The sequence below is a fragment of the Podarcis melisellensis genome (genome assembly GCF_964234715.1).
Source record: "Podarcis melisellensis genome assembly, chromosome: 1".
Taxonomy (NCBI): Eukaryota; Metazoa; Chordata; class Lepidosauria; order Squamata; family Lacertidae; genus Podarcis; species Podarcis melisellensis.
This window is the reverse complement of record NC_138528.1, coordinates 113,965,539-113,986,661: the sequence shown is the minus strand read 5'-3', so window position 1 is coordinate 113,986,661 and position 21,123 is coordinate 113,965,539. Positions and strand designations below refer to the sequence as shown.

Genomic DNA, 21,123 nt, shown 5'->3' with positions numbered 1-21,123 from the left:
AATGGAAGGTGTTGAGGTGGGGATAAGTTCTAGCCACTGGTGCCTCGAGTTTTGTCTTTCTCGCAGAATGTTTGCAAAGCAGACTCGATTTGCAACGAGATCTTGTCCATGGGGCTGCGGCGTTTCGGGGTTCATTCATTCATTCATTTCGTGCATTTCAGCTTCCCAAACTCTGGAGTACCTTGGAAGTAATGACAACGCCCCCGTTTGAATCCAAAGTTTGAAAACTGTAGTAAAGACTGGTGTTGAGAGAGAGAGAGAAAGAGAGAGAGATTGAGATTTTTTTTCCTCGTGGGCCATCAGTCCATTTTATTAGAGGGACACATTAATCTATAATCAAATGCACCTCATAAAATTTTTATTGAAAGGCATAAAATCATTGCGGAGAGGTCTTCCACCTGTTTTAAAACAACACAATGGGCAGCTCTTTCCTTCCTTCCTCTCTCTCTCTCTCTCTTTTCAATCATTCAATTCTGCCCCTGTGTTGCTGTTTTCCCTTTTTTTTCCTTTTTAAAGGAAACGACACCAAGAGCTGCTCTGGAAAAGTGGCCCTCTCCTGCATTGTTGCACATTTTTTTTTTTACTGTAACATTTCCCTGTTTTATGAGGAGTCGTTACACACTCTCAGTTTTTGGCAGGGTTTGTTTTCACAGGCGGGGATCTCGCTGGGCTCCCCCCCTCCCCATCTCTCTCTCTCTCTCTCTCTCTTCTTATGATTTCAATGGGGGTTTTCCTCGGCAGCTTCCAAAGACAAGGACAAGCCAAGCCTTCGCAGAACTTCCGTGCTTGAGGCTGATGGCAGCAGCGGAATGAATGGCAGGAACCTCTCCAAGGAGGCGAACAAATAGTCCCCGAACTTGCTTCTGCTAGTAGCGCGCCACGCCCGCTTGGAGTCCTGCTAAGCTTAAGGCAAGAGAGTGGAAGGATTTTCTCTCTCTATCTGCCTGTATACAATTACACGTTTTGGAGACTAGTGTTTTCCTTAGAGGATGGGAATGAGGGTTTTTTGTTTGTTTTTTTAGGTGTTTTTTTTAAGGACGTTGTTTCTTAGCTTGTTGCCTTCTTGGGTTTTTCCTTTTTCCTTCTCCCTTCTTTCCCCACCACCACCTCCGCTTGAATCACAGCAACCCCTTCAGTTTAGCGGATTGATTTACTTGGAGTATTGGTAAATATGATCACGTGGGCGGAGGGACCAATGGCTGAGCCTGGCCGCCTGCAAAATACTACGATTGTTCTCCGGGCCAGGCGATCATCTACAGTTAACAGAGTAACCTTTTTTGCCTTCCCCCCATCATATGCCCTGCTACGGAGGGAGCCTCCAAAAAATGTCGACCGGCGGCACCCTCAGTAACTACTATGTCGATTCCCTCATAGGCCACGACAGCGAGGAAGTGTACGGTGGCGGCGTCGGAGGAGCAGGAGGAGGCGTCGGCGGCGTCGGAGGGGCTGCCCGGTTCCTGCAGGGAGGTCACCATGCGACCCCCAGGCCATCCTCAGGTGTGGTGGCCGAGGGCTCGGATTTCTCCTCCTGCAGCTTCGCGCCCAAGTCGGCCGTCTTCCCAGCCTCGTGGCCCGCCGTGCACCCTCAGCCTCCGGCGCCCATGCCCGGCATTTACCACCCTTACATGCCCCAGCCGCACTTAGGCGGACCGGGCGAGGGCGGCGGAGGCGGCGGCGGCGGAGGCAGATACGTGCGCTCCTGGATTGAGCCCTTCGCCTCTTTCCCCAGCAGCCCCGGCAACGGCGGCGGAGGCAACAGCAACGTCTCCGCCGCTAGTGCCGCGGCTGCTGCTGCTGCTGCTGCAGCGGCGACAACCAGCATCGCCTCCAACGGCGCCGGCGGTGGCTCCTCCAGCGCGCGCCACTACGGGATCGTCAAGCCGGAGAGCGGGGCAGCCGCCGCCGCCGCCACCGGTCCGGTGGGGCCCTCTCCTTCCTCCTCCTCTGCCACCGTCTCCTCTTCCTCTTCCTCCTCGTCTTGCAGCTCCGAGTCTCCTTCCAAAAGAACTGAGTGCGCGCCGTCTAGGGAGCCCTCGGGGGTCAATGGGCCCGAGTACACGTGCAATTCCTTCCTGACAGAGCCCCGCGAGAAGGCGGCGGCGGCAGCAACAGTGAGCAACGGTTCTTCTCACCCGGTTGCGGCCGCCGTAGCTGCCGCCACCAGCAATATCACCACCACCAGCAGCAACGGCAGTACCGCCACCCCGGCCAAGCCAGCGTCTGGTTGCAGCCGCAATGCGAGCCCCAGCAGCGATCTGAAGGAGGAGAAGCCTCAGCAGCACCTTGACCCAAGTAAGTTAAAAAAAAATTAAAAAAAAAATCCGAGCCAGAGAGAGAAAGAAAAGAAATTGCACCCGCTTTGATTTATTACCCCAACCTGTAAGGCTCCAATGTGCAAAACCGATAGTTTTACTAACCTATAAAAACGTCTAGACGCCTACTCGAGCGCAAGCGGCAACAAGCAGCCATAAAAAAGGCTCCCCATAACCACCTACGGCCATCAAGAAGACATCATTTGTACAGTAAACAGACCGGGCCATTCAAGGTTTTATGATAATTCCTCCTCAATTGTGAAAAGAGCAGGCATCCTCCGTTAAATTAATTTAACGACCTTTCTCCCCTCCCCAACCCTCTCCCCTACTTCAATGCCTGCCCCTCTTCTCCCTCCGAACCCTGACCTTCTCTCTCCCCCCCCCCTTCTTGCTCTCCCTTCTCCAGATAACCCCGCCGCGAACTGGATTCACGCTCGTTCCACCAGAAAAAAGCGTTGCCCTTACACAAAATTCCAAACTCTGGAACTGGAAAAGGAATTCCTCTTTAATATGTACCTCACCCGCGACCGCCGTTACGAAGTGGCTAGGATTTTAAACCTGACCGAGAGACAGGTTAAAATATGGTTTCAGAACCGAAGAATGAAAATGAAAAAGATGAACAAGGAAAAAGGGAATAAAGGGGACTAGCGCCTTGAGGGTGTGCGTGCGTGCGTTTGTGGAAATGTGCTGGGCTTTCTATGAAGATACACACAAAAGTATCGATATTAATTATTGTCATTGTCATTATTAATATTATTATGTTGCCAGGTCCACTGGCTCGAAACTTCCTATTGGACTGGTGGGTTTATTCTTTAGATAGCAGTAATGTGGTCGATGTCAGGTATTTTGGAAAGGAAAGGGCTGGGTGTGGAGAATGTATTTGGTAAAAGTTGCTTCTTTCCCCGCGCCTCCAGTTTGGTTTTAAGATATTGTGAGTGCACGTTAGGGGTTTTTTTGGGGGGGGGGATTTATCTAAATACTAAATACTAAATGTTTGACATGCTACTTCCAAGTGACCCTAGACTAGAGAGAGAGAGAGAGAGAGAGAGAGAGAGAGAGAGAGAGGGTGGCGGGGTTGTAAGAAGGGGGGACAGTCGCGTTTCCAAACTGAAGGCAAAGGCGGCGATGAAGACGATAATATTGAATGACAGCGAGGATTACCTTGATGGGAATAGTATGTTTACCTCGGACTTTCCAAAAAGGAAAAGCGGGGAGGGGGGAGGGGAGGACTCCAGACCCTGTGCATCGCTTTCCTTCTGCAGGTTATGCTTAGCAAGAGTCTTGCCAGATCAAGGCTGTGAAATGTTTTTTTTAAAAAAAATATAAAATATTTTTTATTATCTCCCCCCTGGCTGCCCGTTTCATCCTCTCCAGTGCACTGTATTAAAAGCGGTACTTGAAACAGTATTAACTTCCACAGGCCCCGCGGCTTAACAGTTCTGAGCACCCGTCCCCATTGCCCGAGGCCTGGAACTCTACCTAAGGACTTAATTTTTAAAATAATAATAATAATAATAATGTAATTGTCATAGGTTATTATAATAAAGGCTGAGCTGGTGAAACAACAGTAATAATAAATTGACTGGGAAGATGGGGGTTTGCGTGTGCTGGGGAATAAGATGTAATGTGCGTGCAAACGCGCCCGCGGTTTGCCTTTGACTTCTCTCTGCAAAGTGGAAATAAACAGACAGCGCCTGACTATAAACGAAACCGCCGCCCCCTCCAAAGAAAGAAAGAGAGAGAGAGAGAGAAGAGAGAGAAAAGAAAAAAAGAAAACCCCAGTCTTTCTGCGCTCTCTGTAATAAAGATGCCTCGCATATAACCCGCAGGAAGCCATTTGCAGACGAAGGGACGCTTCCTCTGTTCCTAGAGAGGCAGGCGGTCTCCATCGACACAGGTTCATCATTCTCCACTCCTGAATATTATTATACAAATCCTGGAAATGAAGGAAGGGTTTCAGCAGGTCAACTGTGTAACAGCTAGTACAGAGCAGGCCTTCATGACCCCCGCCCGACCTGCTTCCTTCCCTTCCCCACTCCTCCTAGATATATTTTCTATTTGAACCTGACTTGCTCCCAAATCTCTCCCCCCCCCCCCTGCCAGCAACCGAGCAAAAGAGCTGGTCTTTAAGCCACGATCTAAATATGCGGAGATACATTCTAGAACAGGTCGAGAGCGTTTGCCCCGGGTTCATAGCCCCTACGACCTTCTTTTCTGAGAATATTTCCTGGTTGCAATTGTGAGTGGTGGACGCACCTACTTGATGGCGGTGCGTGGCGCAAGCTTCGTAGTCTTTCTTAAAAAAATAAATCCGGAACATAACCCCCCCCACACAAAACCCCCGAAAAGTTCATGTAGCAATTTCAGGGGTGGGGTGTGGGGATATGTAAGGAAAACATAGAGGTCCTCAAATAAGACTGAAGTTAGTTCATAATTATGACGCCATGTCGCTCATTCAAATTCTTGGACCTTAAAGACACTTGATAGACATGATGATCAGCTCTGTCGGTATTTGTCAAGAGCTGCTTTAGTATGTACGTCCTTTTCGATCATACGGTTATCGGCACATATCACCAGATATATGCGCGTTGTATGTGTGTGTGTGTGCATATGTGAATTTCTGATAAGGACTTTGAAGCCACCCTGATGTAGAGATTTCAGCACATGCATAACTCGTCGATGGAAATAAATGGAATGTCCAAGTGTTAAACTTTAGCTGAATCATGTATGTACATTGTATTTAAATACACCAACACACACACACACAATGCAATTGAGGTTTGGGCGGCAGGCTTCTGGGATATTTTAGAGAAGGAGAGGAGCGTTGTTCTGATGTGAGACACCATTTTAATTAAGCGTCTCGAGGAAAACATGGCCTCTCAAGCCATTTGAAAGAAGATTTAAGGTGAAGGGAAACAGGCACCGAGACCTGGGGGTCTGTAGATGCTATCACTTCTCCCTTCCCCTCAGAAAGACCCACAGCGATTAAGGCCTAGGAAAAGGTGTTGCCTTGCTTCCCCATTCATTGTCAACCCTATACCTATAATTCTTTTTAAAACAGGAAGAACCAAGGCGTAATAAAACCATTGAGAAGGCTAGACGTCTGGACCTAATGAGTTTACGATATGCGATGGCGCTTTTCTCTCTTTGAGACCATCTTATTTTGATGTTTGCGTTTGTTAGGACAGAACACCGATGCAGACAAAACCAGGTCTTAAAATCCGTACTATAAATTTCAATATGTCACCCCGGCTGGGCGAGACAGCAGTTTGGACGCCGCTGAAGTCTGAAAAGTGAGGAGATTAAGGCCAATTCGGCTGGGTATGCCAATGGACCTGGAAGTAGCCATATATTAGAAAGTCAGGGGTTCCTTTGAAAACAAAAAACAAGACGAAGATCTTGGTGTGCAAAAAGTGGAAGAGCAACAACACCCGTAAAGGTTAGGGCAATACATAGAACTTGAAACGGGCGAGACTTTAGCGTTGGGGAAGGTCCACCTTGGCTGGAACGGGACCGAATCTAAACTTGCCGAGGTTTGAACCCAAGTCCACGTTTATTTATTTCAAAATGCCATTGCAGCCCAGCTATGTAGCTGGATCTGCTTGGAAACATGGAAACGCTGCCATCCCTAAACCACTAGCCCTCCGCTTCCAATAAGCCGAGTAACATTTGCTTGAGTCCGTTTCTTTTTTGGATATGTTGAGTGTCACAATAAAGTAGAACCGTGGATGTTGTTCTGATTCCAAGTGTAAGTGCGCAAGCCGAAACTGACCAGCTCTCCGATGGGGAAAGGGAGAAATAAAATGACAAGGCAAGTTCAAGGCAGGAAGGTTTCTGAGCTTGAAATCGAAGCATAGAACAGAAACAAAGCAGAAACGGGAGGTTTGGTTTTATGCAAACTGCACTGGAACAGCAACGTGCTTCCTCGTTCGTGTTTTCACTTAATCTGACTTCATTAGGCAGAAAGAAGTTGTGTCTTTGGTTAAGCAAAATCCCTATGATTAAAGTCCTATGCTCTTGATAACAAAAGGCAGCATTGTGTAGTCATTGTAAACATTTCCCCGTCATTCAAGATATAGGACTTGGCATATACCCCTTCTCACTTGTAAATATGAAGGATATTTCTCATTCTTTGTAACAATTGCACGCTCCTTTGAATTTTTTTTTTTTTGCATGACTTTAATCGTCTTTAGCCAACGAAAAAGAAATATTTTATTAGAAACAACAACCAAGTGTTCCTTGCAAATATCTTTCTTTCACATTCATCGTAGAAAAAAGCATAAACATGTGGCGTCAACCCGGTTGCCGAACAAGATTTCATCTCACCACTAGAGGGCGGTGTTGCTCCATATTCTGATAATTTTCTGTATTCGGCCAGGATTATTTGTTTATTTAAAATATGTACAGGCTGTTTCTTTTAATCAATGAATTTTGTGTTTGTAGCTAAAAATAAACGAACATGACCGTCCTTTACTATGATCTAACTAATTAAGTGGCGAGATGTACGCAGTCAGCACCTGAAAAAGTATCCACCCGTATAAATTTGCCAGTGACACCAAATTTAATTTCTGCAGAGTATGGGCATGTAAAATAAAAGCGCGCGGGGGGCTATTTGTGTCTACAGGCGAAATCAATTCATTCTTTTTATGATTAGAATTTCTACAAAAAGTTCGACGAGAACACCTCATTTCAATTATAAATATGTATGCGTATAGAAAGCACGTTTTACAAAAAAGGAAGAATTAACGCTGATCGAACATCTTACGGCCGCAGCTTGTTTTCTGATTGTTATTCTAACTACCACCAGAAAGTATTCTAAATCCAGGAAGGTATTCTAGTATATTTCTCGTCTGTTCTTACCCTCCTTTTTCAAACCCAGGAAATATAGATTCGGATTAGGTTTAAGAACTGCACAAGGAAAGAAGAGAAACAATGAGGAGGCCTCTCTTTGGACGTGGGAACGTACATGGGACCTCTCTTTTTCTAAAAGAGACTCAGCTGCGACAAAAGGGTTTTCCAATGCATTGCCATTAAACTTGTATTTGATTTCCTCACACGCACACATCCCTCTCTCCTACCCCCTAGGTAGGATTTCAGAATCTAAAAAGATGCGCGCGCAGTTATGCATCTTAACAAAACATCTCAAAAGGGTGTTATCAGATATGCTTAATAAACAGAAAGGGGGTTTCTTTAGACTATAGAAAGTCAATAGGAGAAAACGAATTCACTGGAGAATTTGGACCTCCCTGTATCCCAAGAGACCACGCTAAGAAAGCGCTGGATTTGGTCTTTCATTCCGCGCTTCAACATTCGCTCTGATGAATCTGAAATAGTTGCAACAGCTGAAGAGACCAGGTAACTCCACTCGAGCGAACTCTACACTGTCAAGGCTGGAGAAAAGCTTATAAGGCCCGGATCTGTTTCTGCAGATAAAAATGATTCCATCTGTATCAGTAGGGTGCCTGTTTTATTGCATAGACGGGAACGTATTTTCACAGCGTAAGTAGCAGAGCTTGGTTGGTCTAAGCTCCACCACAGCAGTGATTCAGCAATACTGCAACCTTCTTTCCTCAACCCAACTGGATGGAGAAGCTTCCTCAAAGCGCTCTTCTTCTTCTCGCGTCTCCCAAGTTACACTCCAATGTTGGAGTCCTTAAATTATTATGGAATTTTCTGTTCCCCACACCATGTCTTTTGTTATTAAAGTTAAATGCTGTACATTTTAATCATTATTATTAATAAAATGTGTATACCGCCTTTCACCCGAAGATCACAGGGCGGTTCACAACATAAAACTACAAAAGGGAAACGCAAAATGGAAACTACACAGCGTACATTTTATGCGGCTGGGTTACGTGAATAAACGTGGCGGGCGGGGGAGAGATGCTAGTATTTGTAAAAGAAAAAAAGAGGACAACTTCTTGTGAAAGGACAACGACAAAGAGACATGTCATGTAACCACAATAATTTTATTGAACTCACACCAGACTGTCGTCTCTGTCTTCTCACGCTTCTCTGTCCGGCTCTGTACACTATTTCACCCATATAATTTATTATTAGTTTAGTTTTGCAGTGAGTCCAGAACGCAATGGCATTTATTTTGTGAGATAAAGAAGTGTGCGGTTAATAATAATAATAATAATAATAATAATAATAATAATAATAATAATAAAAATAAAAAATAGCCTCCGTCCCGTCCCTTTCCCCCTTCCTAAAACAATGAGGGCAAACGCGACTGCATCTTGGAATCTGTCCACACGATTGCATTCCACACGGGGCTACCCCTGTTCAGCCGCTTTGGTTCTAACCACAGGGAAACTGCCCTGAAAAGAAAGGTCGTGTGTATTCGAATTCCTGCCTCGGATCTAACAGGCTGAATCACCCCGGTCCCTTTCACCAGACTCCTCGGTCCACCCCAAGCATCAGGGGAAAACAGGACAGTCCCACGCGACCTTCTCGGGTGGCTGACCAAAACCAAGAAAAGAGGAGCCAGCCTTGCCCAAAATTTCGGCCTCCCGCTCTGGAAAGGAAGGCGCAGCGGCCTGTACTATCCAGGGAGCTGGGGAAAGGCTACTGCGCGATCCTGCTGCTGTCCTCCTCCTCCCCCTCAGCCTCTTCCCTCTCTGCGTCCCCTCCACTTCGGAAAACATTCATTTATTTGGGATTCCAGCCCCGCCAGCTATGCTAGCGCTCGCCGGTACTGCTCCCCATACTTGCTCACTCACTCACTGCCATCCACCCGCCACTCTCCCTCGCTCGGCTCGGCTTGGCTAATGACGTCCACCAAGGGTGAAATGATGGAAAGCATATTCATGGACATGACTTCCATTAAGTATCAATTAATCCGGGATCTGCAGCCAGGCGCGCAGTGCGTCAAGGGTAAATGGGCACCGCGTTTGAAACCGGCCTGCTGGCCTGAGCTCGCTTCTCCCAGCCTCATTTATTTTACTTATATTTACTTATTTACTTGCTTGTCTCATGGAAATCCACATTCCATTGAGATCAATGGCAAAACACCCATTGATTCCGCCTAGTTTTGCTGCCCAGCATCTCCCCCTTTGCCTGGGCCTCCCCCTGCCCTTGCCCCCTCCAGCCTTTGATGGTTTATGACCTTCTGGGCCTGGACTTTACCAATACCATTGGATTTGAGCGCAGGAAGGACACCCACTCCTCCAATGCCGGTGGATAATGGCTTTATGGGGGTGAGGAAGCGGCCCCACTGCTCAGGGCTTGCCTAAAAGCCATGCCCTTTGATCCCGGAAGTGGAAGCTCTGGTGTGTGTGGAAGTTGGGTCAAAACTCTGTACGCGTCCAGAGACACATGTCCTCCTTCATGATGTTTTCATGTCTCAGGGCTCTAAGGACCTAATGATGGCTTATGCGACACCACCCCTCCCCCAGCCAAGGAGAGAAGTAAGGGAACTATAGAACTTTTAGAAGACATGTGAAGACAGCCCTGCATAAGGAAGTTGTTCAGTGTTCAACGTTTTATTATGCTTTTATATAATGTATGTTGGAAGCCTCCTAAAGTAGCAGTCAGATGGGCAGGGTAAAAATAAAATAAAATAAAATAAAATAAAAAATAAAATAAAATAAAATAAAATAAAATAAAATAAAATAAAATAAAATAAAATAAAATAAAATGATGTCCCTATTGTCATCGGAGAAATGTTGGAGGGTATGCTTCAAGGCTTGGCCTAGAAATAGCCTCTGTTTAAAAATAAAAATAAAAGTAGAACTTACAGCAGGGGTTGTCACCAAACCAGCCAAATCACCTCTTCTCCCTCCCCTCCACCCCAGGCTGGACTCCACTAGGCCTCTCCATCCAACAGCCCAGTGCTTGCGCTTTATCTCACCCTGATCTTTCCTACTTTCTTTCTGCTTGGTGAGTTTTCGAGAAAATATGCATAGGGCTGCGGGTGTGGAGGCTGAAGCGGGTGGGGGTGGGGAGAGAAAGGAAAGGAGGAAGGAAGAAAGGAAGAAAGAAAAAGAAAGAAAGAAAGGAAAAGAGGCCGCTTGCCTGAACAGCCGGTGGGGCAAGCTTCGGCTGCATGGATGGCTGCATGGGGCTGCTGCGCTGTTATTTATTTATTTCCCGGGGCTCGTTTTCTGCCTCCGGGAGGTGAGTGTAAACCGAAGCCAACAGGCTCTGCTGCCTTGCCCTGAACTCCGGCCCATGTGAGTGTGTGGCGGCGGCGGCGGCGGCGGCGGCGGAGCTGCCTGTGTGTGCCTAATAGGAAATAGTAAAAGCAGTGAGGCAGGTCAGTCAGTCGGGCAGCGATTAGATCCCAGCTCCGGACCTCACCAGCGCTGCCGTCCGCAGTGGTGGCCGGGGCAGCGGCGGCGGGCCGGCTGAGTAAAGTAGGAGTAAGGAAGGAGTAGCGAGGCAGTGGTTCGTGGGCTTCGGCTGGCCCAGCTGCTGCTGCTGCTGCTGCTCCTCCTTCTCTTGCAGCTGCTGCTGGTGGTGGCGCCTCCGCTCGCCGCCCCCCCTGCCGCCGCCCTCCGATGAGCTCCTACTTCGTCAATCCGCTCTACTCCAAGTACAAAGCGGCGGCGGCGGCGGCGGCGGCAGGAGCTGCAGGAGGAGGAGGGGGCGAGCAGCCCATCAATCCCGCTTACTACGACTGTCACTTTGCGCCCGCCGCGGCCGCGGCCGCCCTGCTCTACGGGAACAGCGCTGCTGCAGCGGCCGCCGCCGCCGCCTCGGGCTTCCCCCCTCCGCAGCTCCCACCTGGGCCTGGCTCGGGCGGCAGCGGCCCGGAATACTACCATCACCAGCAGCACCACGGGCACCACGGGCACCTAGCCGGAGGAAGCCCCTCAGCCTACCACCACCACCACCAGCCGCCGCCGCCGCCGCCTCCTCTGGCCCCGCAGGGCCCCTGCGCCGGCCTGCCTTGTCCGGGAGAGCCTGCCAAGTTTTACGGATACGATAACTTACAGAGACAGCCGATTTTTACGACACACCAAGAGGCCGAGCTGGTCCAGTATCCTGACTGTAAATCGTCCAGTGCTAATATTGGCGAGGACCCAGAGCACTTAAATCAGGGCGCGTCTCCTTCTCCAATGTTCCCCTGGATGAGACCACAAGGTTGGACGCGAGCGAAACCCCCGCTTCCCTTTGGCTTTGGCGCCGCGGCAACCCAGTCGCTGCCTCCTTTTCTTTCTTCTCGTTCTTCTCTTTCTTTCTTTCCTCTCCTGCCTTTTTTTACAGCAGCCCCATTTCCCCTCTGTGCGTCTCAAGCCTTTCCTCTCCAAAACAAATTACAACCCAGCATCTATCCCTAAATTCAGATCCCCGCTTGCTTCTTTCTTTCTTTCTTTCTTTCTTTCTTTCTTTCTTTCTTTCTTTCTTTCTTTCTTTCTTTCTTTCTTTCTTTCTTTCTTTCTTTCTTTCTTTCTTTCTTTCTTTCTTTCTTTCTCTCCCTCACCTATAATTGACATGCAATTATTGCGGTGCTGTTATAACTTCCAGATTCCAGCACACTTTCCACGATTCCCTCCACCCCCTCCGATAATCAGCCCCACCACGGACTGGAGGCCGTTAAGCCACAAATGTTATGAATCGTGGGGTGAAACAAACAAACAAATAATTCGACCAGTCTTTAGAAGCAGTCTCCTTTCAGGGAGGCGCTGCTGTGGCGCGTTAAGCGCAAGCGAGGCAATCAACCCTAGACCAGATAACTCGGAGTACTTTGATTTAAAGGGGATTCCTCAACCTCCTCCCTGGAGAGGAAGCCCTGCTGAGTGCAGTGGGATTTATTTCTGGATAAACGTGCCTGCGCTAAATTTGTTCGCTGGAATACAGCTGGATCGAATAGACTTGCCTCAGCCTCTGGCCATGCAGTAGAAAGCACATCCCACGGAGTTAGATGACATTTATTCCCTAGGGCGTCACGAAGACCCCCGTGGGACTTATTTCCCAGTAAACCAGTTTAGGATGTTCTCCAGATCTCTAAGCACGCGTCGTGTGCGCGCGGGGTGGGGGGGAGTCCTGCTTGTTTTCAGTTTATTTGTGGGGTTTCGTTTCGTTTTAAAGAAACGCTGTGCTTTTTTGTTTCGTCTCAAATAGCAGCTCCTGGTAGGCGGAGAGGGAGACAGACCTACAGCCGCTTCCAGACTCTCGAGCTGGAGAAGGAGTTCCTTTTTAACCCCTACCTGACCAGGAAAAGGCGGATCGAGGTCTCCCATGCCCTCGGACTCACGGAGAGGCAGGTCAAGATCTGGTTTCAGAACAGGAGGATGAAGTGGAAAAAGGAGAACAACAAAGACAAGTTCCCAGCCGGCAGGCAGGAGGGGAAGGAAGGAGAGGAGGCCAAGACAGAAGCCCAGGAGGACCTTCTAGAAGAAGGAGCAGAAGGCCCGACGAATTGAAGGTTCTCCTTGGCCAAAGACAATGCCTGGGAGAGCGGGCGCGCGAGGGCACCAGCGGCCTCTCCTCCCGGCCTTCACGGGTCTTACTCAGGCACCTTTTTCACAAGGGCCCGACCTTGTCAGTCTGTTTGTTTTTTAAAGCTACCTTATGATGTTTCTGTACTTAGGTGAGAGTTTTATTTTATTTGTTACTGCACCCGGGGCGCCCTAAGCCGAGTCCCAGCTGGCTGCTGCTGCTGCTGCATCTTTCTCCATTTCGCCCTTCACGTGGAATTTGATACCGAAAACTATATAGCAATTTTGTACGCGTCCCCTCCTCGGTCTTTTTCTTCCTTTCTTCCTCTCCTCTCCTGTTCCCAAGCACAGAAAAGCCAAAACCCAACCCAAATGCTCGAATCAAGCAAGTGCACTTGTAATCTCCAAACTTTCCTTCCAACTTATTTCTTGTAAAGTAAATTAATTTTGACATTATAATGATTTTTTTTTTGCGGGGGTGTGGGAAAGGGGGAAGAAGAAGGAGATATTTTAATGGCACATTGATACTGAATGATCGGTAATTGATCGAAATAAAACAAAAGTGATTCCACTGTAATATCCATGGTCAGGTTTCTTCCTACGTTCCTGTTGTTGGCTGGTTGGTCTGTTTTTAATAAAAACGACAACAACCACCTCTCTGTGGAGCCCAAAAGTGCAGCGGGACTTAGAAAACGTAGGTCACATTACTCCAAGCAAACTTGCGCGGTTTTGCTGAGAGAATAGCCCAAGCGTCCAACAGCTATGAGGCCGAGGCGTTCAAGGATACAGCGTTCGCTTTTGCCTGCATTGACTGCACGAAGGTTTCTCCTTCGGCGCTCAGCGGGCAGGATTTGGGTACAGCTCTAACGCGCAGCTTCATTACGCATTTGCTGCAGTATTCCCCGAGTTGCATTAGCCTTGTGGTAGCTACTGAAAAAATAAATGAAAAGTATTCGAGCGCTTAGCTGCTATCTGCTATGGGAGGCTTATTCGGTTCTCTGTGGAAAACGCCTGCCCTGTGCACATGAAGTGGAGTCCTATTGTTTTCAGTCCACTTACTTCCACAGACGTGTGTGTTTCAGTTTTCAACCGGGTTTCTTTCAAGGAAGCATGTTTTAGGCTTGACCCTTGGAAGTGGTTGCATTGCCAAGTACAGGAAGAAGAAGAAGGCCGGATCAGGTCGTCCAGGCTACAATCCTAGACTAGGAAGTAAACCCCACTCAATCCAACGGGGCTTACTTCTGAGTAGGCATGCCTAGGATTGTGCTACAAGGCACGTGATGTTTCTATCCCGAATATGGCACGGTCCCAGTCCAGTTTAAAATTAATCGCAAAAAATTCAATACGAAGCAATGGAGCAATGTTGGTCTCAGTGAGGGGCTTAAGGGGGCAACCAGCTTTCTCTGCTCTGGGTTCCAGAGGCTGCAGTCCTACGGACACTTGCGAGGAAGCGGCAGTGAGCACAGTGTGACACCCATCAAAGCAAGGAGGTTTAAAATTAATGGAAAGTCCTAGCCTGGTGTTGCAGAAACCTTCCCCACCCATCCCCGTCATAGTCTACCATATTACTAGATAAACAGCACGAGATGCCTCTTTCCATTTCTTCATGCCTTGCTTGATGTAAGCTGCTCAGGCCGCTCTCTGAAGAAAGCATGGCGGGCTAGCAGGATTCAGCAAGACACCCCCCCCACACACACACTATGTTATGTCATTCGTGCAACATCCCTGCGGATCTCTAGTCTGGGTTGGAAATAAAGCGGAAGTTTGATTAGTAGCATTATTTTGTCAATTGACCATCTAAAACTTGAAGGATTTCCCAGAGGTGCCTGTGCTATATTTATAAAAAAAACTTGCCGTTCTTACTACTAGCACTATGGCTGAATTATTATTATTTTAAAAATCGTGTGTGCAGCAGTGACTGTCTTCGTGTTCTTCCCATCATTTGGAGAGGTGCAGTTCCTCATCCTCACCTTGGTCAGACTTTAGCTATTGCGATAATTAGTGTTTACAGGAGTAATAAAAATCACCCTGAGCAGTAGGCTTTCACATGCTGTCTGTGCCATACATGCAACAGCACTGTAAGGCAGCAGGTCCGTGTTATCCCCACAGTAAAAAGGAGATGAGACTGAGCGGTATTAGTGGCTGCAACGGGATTGGAACGAGGTCTGAGTTAACGGCAGGGATGGGATTCAACCCTGCGCGGCTCCAGTAGCCAACTCTGAAATCGCTGCAGATGGATATAACTTGCGAGCGGGACACACACACACCGCTATTTGGGTTCATTAGTTCATAGAATCCCAAGATATAACGGGCCTATGCATTGTTAATGCCTATAATCCCAGGATGAAGATCAGAGTGCTTAAGCACTATAAATAAGGCACCTGTGCAAGAGTACTTAATTCATCGCTGGATTGTGGTCCGCGTGTGCAGTACACTTGCGACCAGAACTCCATTGATTCCAGTGGGGTCCAGGCGTGCCAGCGTTCTATGGATTTTGTCCAATGTCTGTGGTAGGTTTGTTGTTGTAGGTGTTATTCAGCAGAAAACGGGCAATTTAAGACTATCAAAGCATGGAAGTCCTGCAGATGACTGAAAAAACTTCATGGAGCGATAGCAAAACAACAAAAAACTGTCCCAGGTTCTGAATAACGCGTGAGATTCCCACTGGCTTACACATTTTTTTTACACATTAACTTTATTAGCTTTATTTTCGACATTTTCTCCCCAGTAAAAAAAATAAAAAAATAACACACACATGGCTTAGTTGGTGAGAAAACTGAAGGTGTGTGTGTGATTTTATTTCTCGGCTTTTGGGTGATCTTGCCTGCCCTTAATGCTATCAAACCCCATTCACTTCAACGGGATTTATTAAGGACTTTCACACGGGCGCTGGCTTGAATCAGGTAATCATATCTCCACATCAAAGTGCAAGGAAACCACCAGAATTCTCCTGGCAATTTCAAAGAGGTGGCTTCTCAATCTTAAATCATGCAGATAATTAAAAAGGTAGAGCCTTCTCGCGCAAGAAACCTCAAATTGTCTGTCGCTGGAAATAACGGCCTTCAAATGGTGTGGGGAGCCCTCCCCCCGCAGCCCCCAGAAACCACACACAGAGGAATTGTGTATGAAGTGGCCCATATATGCAGAAGAAGCCACACTTCATCAAAAATTAGTAGTGGGTAAGAAATCGAGTTCAGTTAGTTACAACTAAGCGCAGTTCTGTCGCTTTTCCGCGGGACCAAATCCTGTTAGATGGGTGGCTGTAGACAGAAACCCCGAAAGACCCCAAAGGGCAGGAAATCAGCAACCTCTTGGTAGCTCCTTTTATATGTAACATGTAGAACAACAGAGTTCTCAAAACTGACAGGCATTATATTTGCATCAATCCTCCATCACTGTTTTGGTACCCTGTCCACCAGTTCATCGAGCCTTTTTCTCCCTGCAAGTCGTGTTAACTCGGAACACTTTTATCAACCAAAATTAGGTCGCTGTAAGTCCTAAGGACTTCTGTGTGTGTGTGTGTTTGTGCGCTTGCGCTTGCGAGACCAGTAGAACTGAAATGTGTTGAAGTCCTGTGGCTGAATCTCTCCCATTGTTCTTATTATCAGTCTTGGAGACAGTCAATAGTTTCTTGTTTGCCCATATCAAAGCCCCTGAAACAAATTCACTTTAAATCTTTAAAGAGAGGGTGAAGTGGAATAAGGCGAAATGAGTGAACAGATACCAGGTCAAAGTCTGCTCTCATCTAACCAGAATCCGGAGGATTTAGCCTTAACTAGAAGATTCCTCTATAGACATACACACACCTACATACGCACACACGGAGGGTGAGAGAGAAAGGGTCTTGTTCATTTTGTTTTGCTTGCTTTGTGCATGTGTATGTTACCATTCGCTCTGGTCTAATTATTTCCTTAGTATATATGTACATTTCAGCAGTTATGTTAGCTGTGAAATCAGCTAGCTAAGAAGAAAGCAGAATATACCTTCAGCGCCTATAATTTTCGAGGCTCTTTTCGAATTCAGAAAATAGCCCCTCCCCGCCGGAAACGCCTTCCTTGGCCACCGCATTCCTCTACAAGCGCCATAGTGGGCTGGGAACCCGTTCACGTAGAGGAACTGCGGCAAAAACTGTGAAGCAAAACAATTTGGTGCATTGATTTGCATAAATGCGGCAAAACGTCTCAGTGGTCAGTCTGGGATTGGTTATGCGGGTCTAAGACAAGCGAACTTCCAGAAACCTATATAGAAGGGATGGTGATTTTATTTTATTTTGAATGTAAATATACAAGTTAAATATTTGCAGACATTATTGGTAAAGTAGCAATACCTTTGCAACGAAGGGCAAAGCCTTAGTTCAATTGAGCCCTAGCGGAGGGAGGGGTCATTTTGAACATCTTAAACCATAATCCCTTTCAACTAGAAAAAAGTATTATCCGATATTTATCCAACGCTAATTCCTAAATTGGATTAAAATGTCTGAAGACAATTGATTCTGGAGGAGGGAAATCCGAATATTTGCTGCGCACATTCTCCTGAATATATTTATATATACGTGCACATTGCAACGCAGTATGCTTTATAATGTATTTAATCAATATATTAACATCCACAATTCATCATGAATGACGAATCTAATTAATACCATCAAACATAACACTGTCCTAGAGTTTGTCGATCCTGATTATTTACGAGGAAGCGGCCATTTTGGAATTGGGTGGAAATCAAGCTTGCGGAGTCGCTATGCGGTCCTTCAAGGCGAGAAACCCACATCTTAGATATTCAAACCGGCCCCAGTGACATAGCTGACTTGGAAGCAAATCTCAAGTGAGTCTGAACCTGTCAAGCCGCCCGGAACGTCGCTTTCCAACAGAAGGCGCTTAAACCCTAATACCACATAAATGGCCATAAATAATCGGATGAATTCGCCAGTTATTAAAGACGGCCTTTGGGTTACGGAGGGAAGCAACAAAATTCAAGTGAACAGAGTTTGGATCTCACACTACAGACAGCGGCAAATTTCCCCACCACTTCCAGCCTATCTTCAGCGGAAGAAAGTGAACCGCACTGAACATCCAAATAATACAATTTGTACACACATTTGCTCAGCTGTAAGTGCGCAACTGAGTCCAGGGGGGCCTTAAGTGAGTACCCTTAAGTGTGCAGTCAGTCAGTCCCAATTGCTGCATGAAAGAAAACGGAACCAGAATAAACGTCCCTGGGTGTATCTATGTCGGTTTCGATTTTACGTTCAAAAAGGGGAGGCCGTTTTAAACACTGGAGTCATGCTTTGTCTCCCTCGTCCACCCGTCCTTCCATGTCTCGAATTCTTTTGCCATTGCAGATCCGGTAGAACGCCTGGTTACTCCTCCAGAGCGCAGAACTCCCAGCGCGTTCTAGAACGTTACAAATCAATGGATCGGCAGCCAAGGGAGGCTTTGTCTCTCGTCAACGTTCCATCCGCAGCCAGGGCCGGAAAAGCTTCTGGGGAGGCTTTTTCCTGCAACAAGGAAGAGACGCTCATTAATTCGCACAAGCGGGTGGTTTTTATTTGCTACTCCAAACGGAGCTTTCGGGAGCTCCGGAACGTGACGAGCCTTTGGAGTAAAGTAGATTCGAGATTTGCAGGAGCTGAGTTTCATTGCGATGTTCCCCGTTCCCAACCCCTTCAGCCTTCCTAGCGCAGGGCAAGGAGGGTCGGAGTGAGGCAGTGCAATTCTAAAGCCCAGCGGCCTAGACATAATGTAGACCTAGCAAAAGGGGCCTCGCCTGCTGGACTTTCTCCCGCCCCCGCAGCAAATGGACTTTTACGCATTGTTGCGTTGCTCACAGGCAAGTGGTAGGGTGTGGGTTCAGGCCCCTATGTTTGGGCTAAACGCTTCCGAATCGAATCAGGGCCTCTACTCGGCAGCGTTTGGCCTCCGGGTTAAGGGGGCTGAGGACTGGGCTGAGGACTGGGCTGCGTCAATCATTCAGAAGATTCCCACCGATCTGCTGCTCCCTGAGACAGGCCAAGGCAACAGAAAGGTGGTGGTGAGCCTTGGTAGCGCGTAAAGACAAACAGCAGAGAGAGAAGGCAGAAAGAAATGAACCCAGGAAAACAAAACCCACTGTTTGTAGCAGCCTGGGTTTTAAAAAAAAATCCGCAAGGAATTGCAGTAAATTCCTTTTTGTTTGAAGAGAATTTACAACTCGTAATAGACCTTTTATGACCTATTTGGGCACGTCATTGGCTGCGCCTGGTCATGTGCGAGCGCTGATGGCTTTCACGGCCTTCCCCCTCCTTTCCCCTTCCTGATTTCCCCGGCGAATCCCCCCCCCCCCGCTTTTTTTGCATTCTGTCTTTCCCACAGCCTCAACCCTTCTTTTTCTAACCTTTGTCTCCGATAAGGTGCATTGCGCTCGCTATGATGTTTGAGTACCGATCCAGTCCGGTCCAAGGGTTTTAAAAACAACACGCGCTCGCACACACACACACGCGCGCGCACACACGCAAACGCCCACCCTCCACCGCTGCTACCCTGCCAGTTTCCAGTCATAGCAGAGACGCGGAGTGCGGTGAAGGGTTAGGGTGGGCGGGGAGGGACTGGGAGGGGGGGGGCAGAGCTCCCTTGTCTTTGCCAGCAAGGCAGCTTGTTTATCTAGCGAGCTCTCTTTCCTCCCAGCCCTACCTGCCTGCCTGCCTGCCTTGCCTGCCTCCTTTGGCTTTTCCGATCGGGATGGGACTCGGATTGCTACCGAACGCGACCCCTAATGGATTACAGGGATGCGGCTGGGCTCCACGCCCTTCCACCGGGGCAGCGAACGGGTAAGGGATTTTTCAGCTCTCCTTTTCCACCACCACCTCCTCCTCCTCCTCCTTCCCCCCATTTTATTCCTCACTCGTCTGCATCGCTGCAGGGCTTCCTACTTTCGCTCAGGCGCCGGAGAATGACTCCGTAAGTCATAAAAGAAAGTGGGCAAGGCGGGCGCCCATCACCATCACCACCATCACTGAAAGCGCCTGTGGTTTTTTTCCTTCGCCCAAGCTGAGGCAACAGAGGCGAGGTGGTGCGGTGGGTTAGGCTTGGAAGCGCTTCGCCGCCTTCTGCTGCCACCTGCCTGGTTTTTGAGGCTTCCATGCCACGGAGAACAAGGCTGAGATAGGCACTCCCCGCCCCACTAGCGTGGCTCGCTAGTGGAATTGAATGCCTCTGAGGTTGGGGAGGCAAGAGTAGGTTTGGAAGCAAGAGAAACTGCCGAAGCAGAATTAAAAAAAAAATTCCCAAACAAAAACTCCTAGCAAAGCTATTTGGACCGAGATGTCCTGCAATTTCTACTTGTGCGCTGTTGCCTCGTCCCCCCCCTTTAGTGGTTTTTCTTAACAGCAGGATTCCATCCGCATGCCTTTCATTATCAACAGGTGTGTGTGTGTGTGTGTGTGTGTGTGTGTGTGTGTCTCCCCATCCGGGTCACTAATAATGAGCAAAGCTGAGCGCTCCTACGACCAGATTTGCTGCAGGGAGACTGGCTTACGATCTGTGGTTTCTTCTGTGCTGGGGAGTCCGACTTTTCATCCGATTAATCCAACCAAGATGACTGGGAGGGCGGAGGAGGAGGGGGAAAATCCTAAACAGAAAACAAGACCCTGTTTTAGGATTTTGCTTGCAAAGCAAGCAGTCGTTTGCAGTCGTGAAAACATCAGGGGATTGTTAAAACTGTACCTTGCGGGAGGGATGGCAAGGAATGTTTGCGTCATACTGTCGGATATATATAACAGTTTTGGAATGGATCGAGCAGCGGCTAGATGGTTTTTTCTAGGGCGGTCAAAACACTTCCTAGTGTGCATTGTCATAAAGAGCAGACGCATGTTCCACGGTAGCTAACGCGTGGAAGGTTTAAGCAGACACCAATATGGCTGCAACATAGCAGGTACTTACTCTTATGTAGCAAGACAACGACTTCTGGAGTAAAGGCGTTGAGGATTATTGTGGTCTAGAGCGAGGATGACATCACCGTGGTGCTCAGACGTTTTCAAAAATATATTTTATATCGATCAGGCCTAATTGAACCAAGGGAGATTATCTGTCTGTCTTTCTGGCTGTGAGCGGGGTGACATGAGGATTCAATACACTTATTTTCATAGCAACAGTTATGGGAAGGGGAATAATCCATATAGCTCAAGACAGTCCAATCTTATCCATGTTTACTTGGCAGTGAATAAATTCCTTACAGTGGGAATCAATTGCTAAGTAAATATGGCATAAGATTTCAGACTGGATACAAATATCTAATATATTTCCCCTATAACTTTGCTGTTGTTGCTATGTAGCCTTAGGCGTCTTTATTTCTATTTAAAATGTTACGCTGAATCATCACCCCATTTATTTATTTATTTTTAAAGCAGGGCTGTTGTCCGGTCTAGACAAATCATATTTTTTTTTAAA

At 47.7% G+C, this 21,123-nt stretch overlaps 3 protein-coding genes and 1 long non-coding RNA gene across 6 annotated transcripts in view; 3 read left to right on the top strand and 1 right to left on the bottom strand.

Annotated features, from left to right (window-relative positions):
• The first annotated feature begins 641 nt into the window (after positions 1-641).
• HOXD9 (homeobox D9) lies at positions 642-6,780 on the top strand. Its single transcript, XM_081907953.1, has 2 exons — positions 642-2,292; positions 2,719-6,780. The coding sequence occupies exons 1-2, from the start codon at positions 1,296-1,298 to the stop codon at positions 2,958-2,960; spliced, it is 1,239 nt and encodes a 412-aa protein (XP_081764079.1). The 5' UTR covers positions 642-1,295; the 3' UTR covers positions 2,961-6,780.
• A 3,706-nt stretch (positions 6,781-10,486) lies between these two features.
• On the top strand, positions 10,487-14,568 carry HOXD8 (homeobox D8). Its single transcript, XM_081921274.1, has 2 exons — positions 10,487-11,402; positions 12,384-14,568. The coding sequence occupies exons 1-2, from the start codon at positions 10,817-10,819 to the stop codon at positions 12,683-12,685; spliced, it is 888 nt and encodes a 295-aa protein (XP_081777400.1). The 5' UTR covers positions 10,487-10,816; the 3' UTR covers positions 12,686-14,568.
• A 2,702-nt stretch (positions 14,569-17,270) lies between these two features.
• On the bottom strand, positions 17,271-19,250 carry LOC309363484. Its single transcript, XR_014165365.1, has 2 exons — positions 19,073-19,250; positions 17,271-18,197 (listed from the first exon to the last, which is right to left on the bottom strand). It is a non-coding gene; the product is annotated as an uncharacterized lncRNA (long non-coding RNA).
• A 142-nt stretch (positions 19,251-19,392) lies between these two features.
• HOXD3 (homeobox D3) overlaps positions 19,393-21,123 on the top strand; it is a 52,001-nt gene continuing 50,270 nt past the window's right edge. For 2 of the 3 annotated variants that reach the window (XM_081891830.1, XM_081891835.1), the window contains exon 1: positions 19,393-19,505. The gene's annotated coding sequence lies outside the window, so the exon portion shown is untranslated. The remainder of the gene's footprint in view (positions 19,506-21,123) is intronic. The other variant, XM_081891833.1, reaches the window with a different exon arrangement.

Bases quoted from the DNA above. Each gene is read 5' to 3' on its own strand.
- HOXD9 (XM_081907953.1), top strand. From the start codon at position 1,296: ATGCCCTGCTACGGAGGGAGCCTCCAAAAAATGTCGACCGGCGGCACC. The intron at 2,293-2,718 runs GTAAGTTAAAAA...TCCCTTCTCCAG, and splicing joins TCAGCAGCACCTTGACCCAA to ATAACCCCGCCGCGAACTGG.
- HOXD8 (XM_081921274.1), top strand. From the start codon at position 10,817: ATGAGCTCCTACTTCGTCAATCCGCTCTACTCCAAGTACAAAGCGGCG. The intron at 11,403-12,383 runs GTTGGACGCGAG...CGTCTCAAATAG, and splicing joins CCCCTGGATGAGACCACAAG to CAGCTCCTGGTAGGCGGAGA.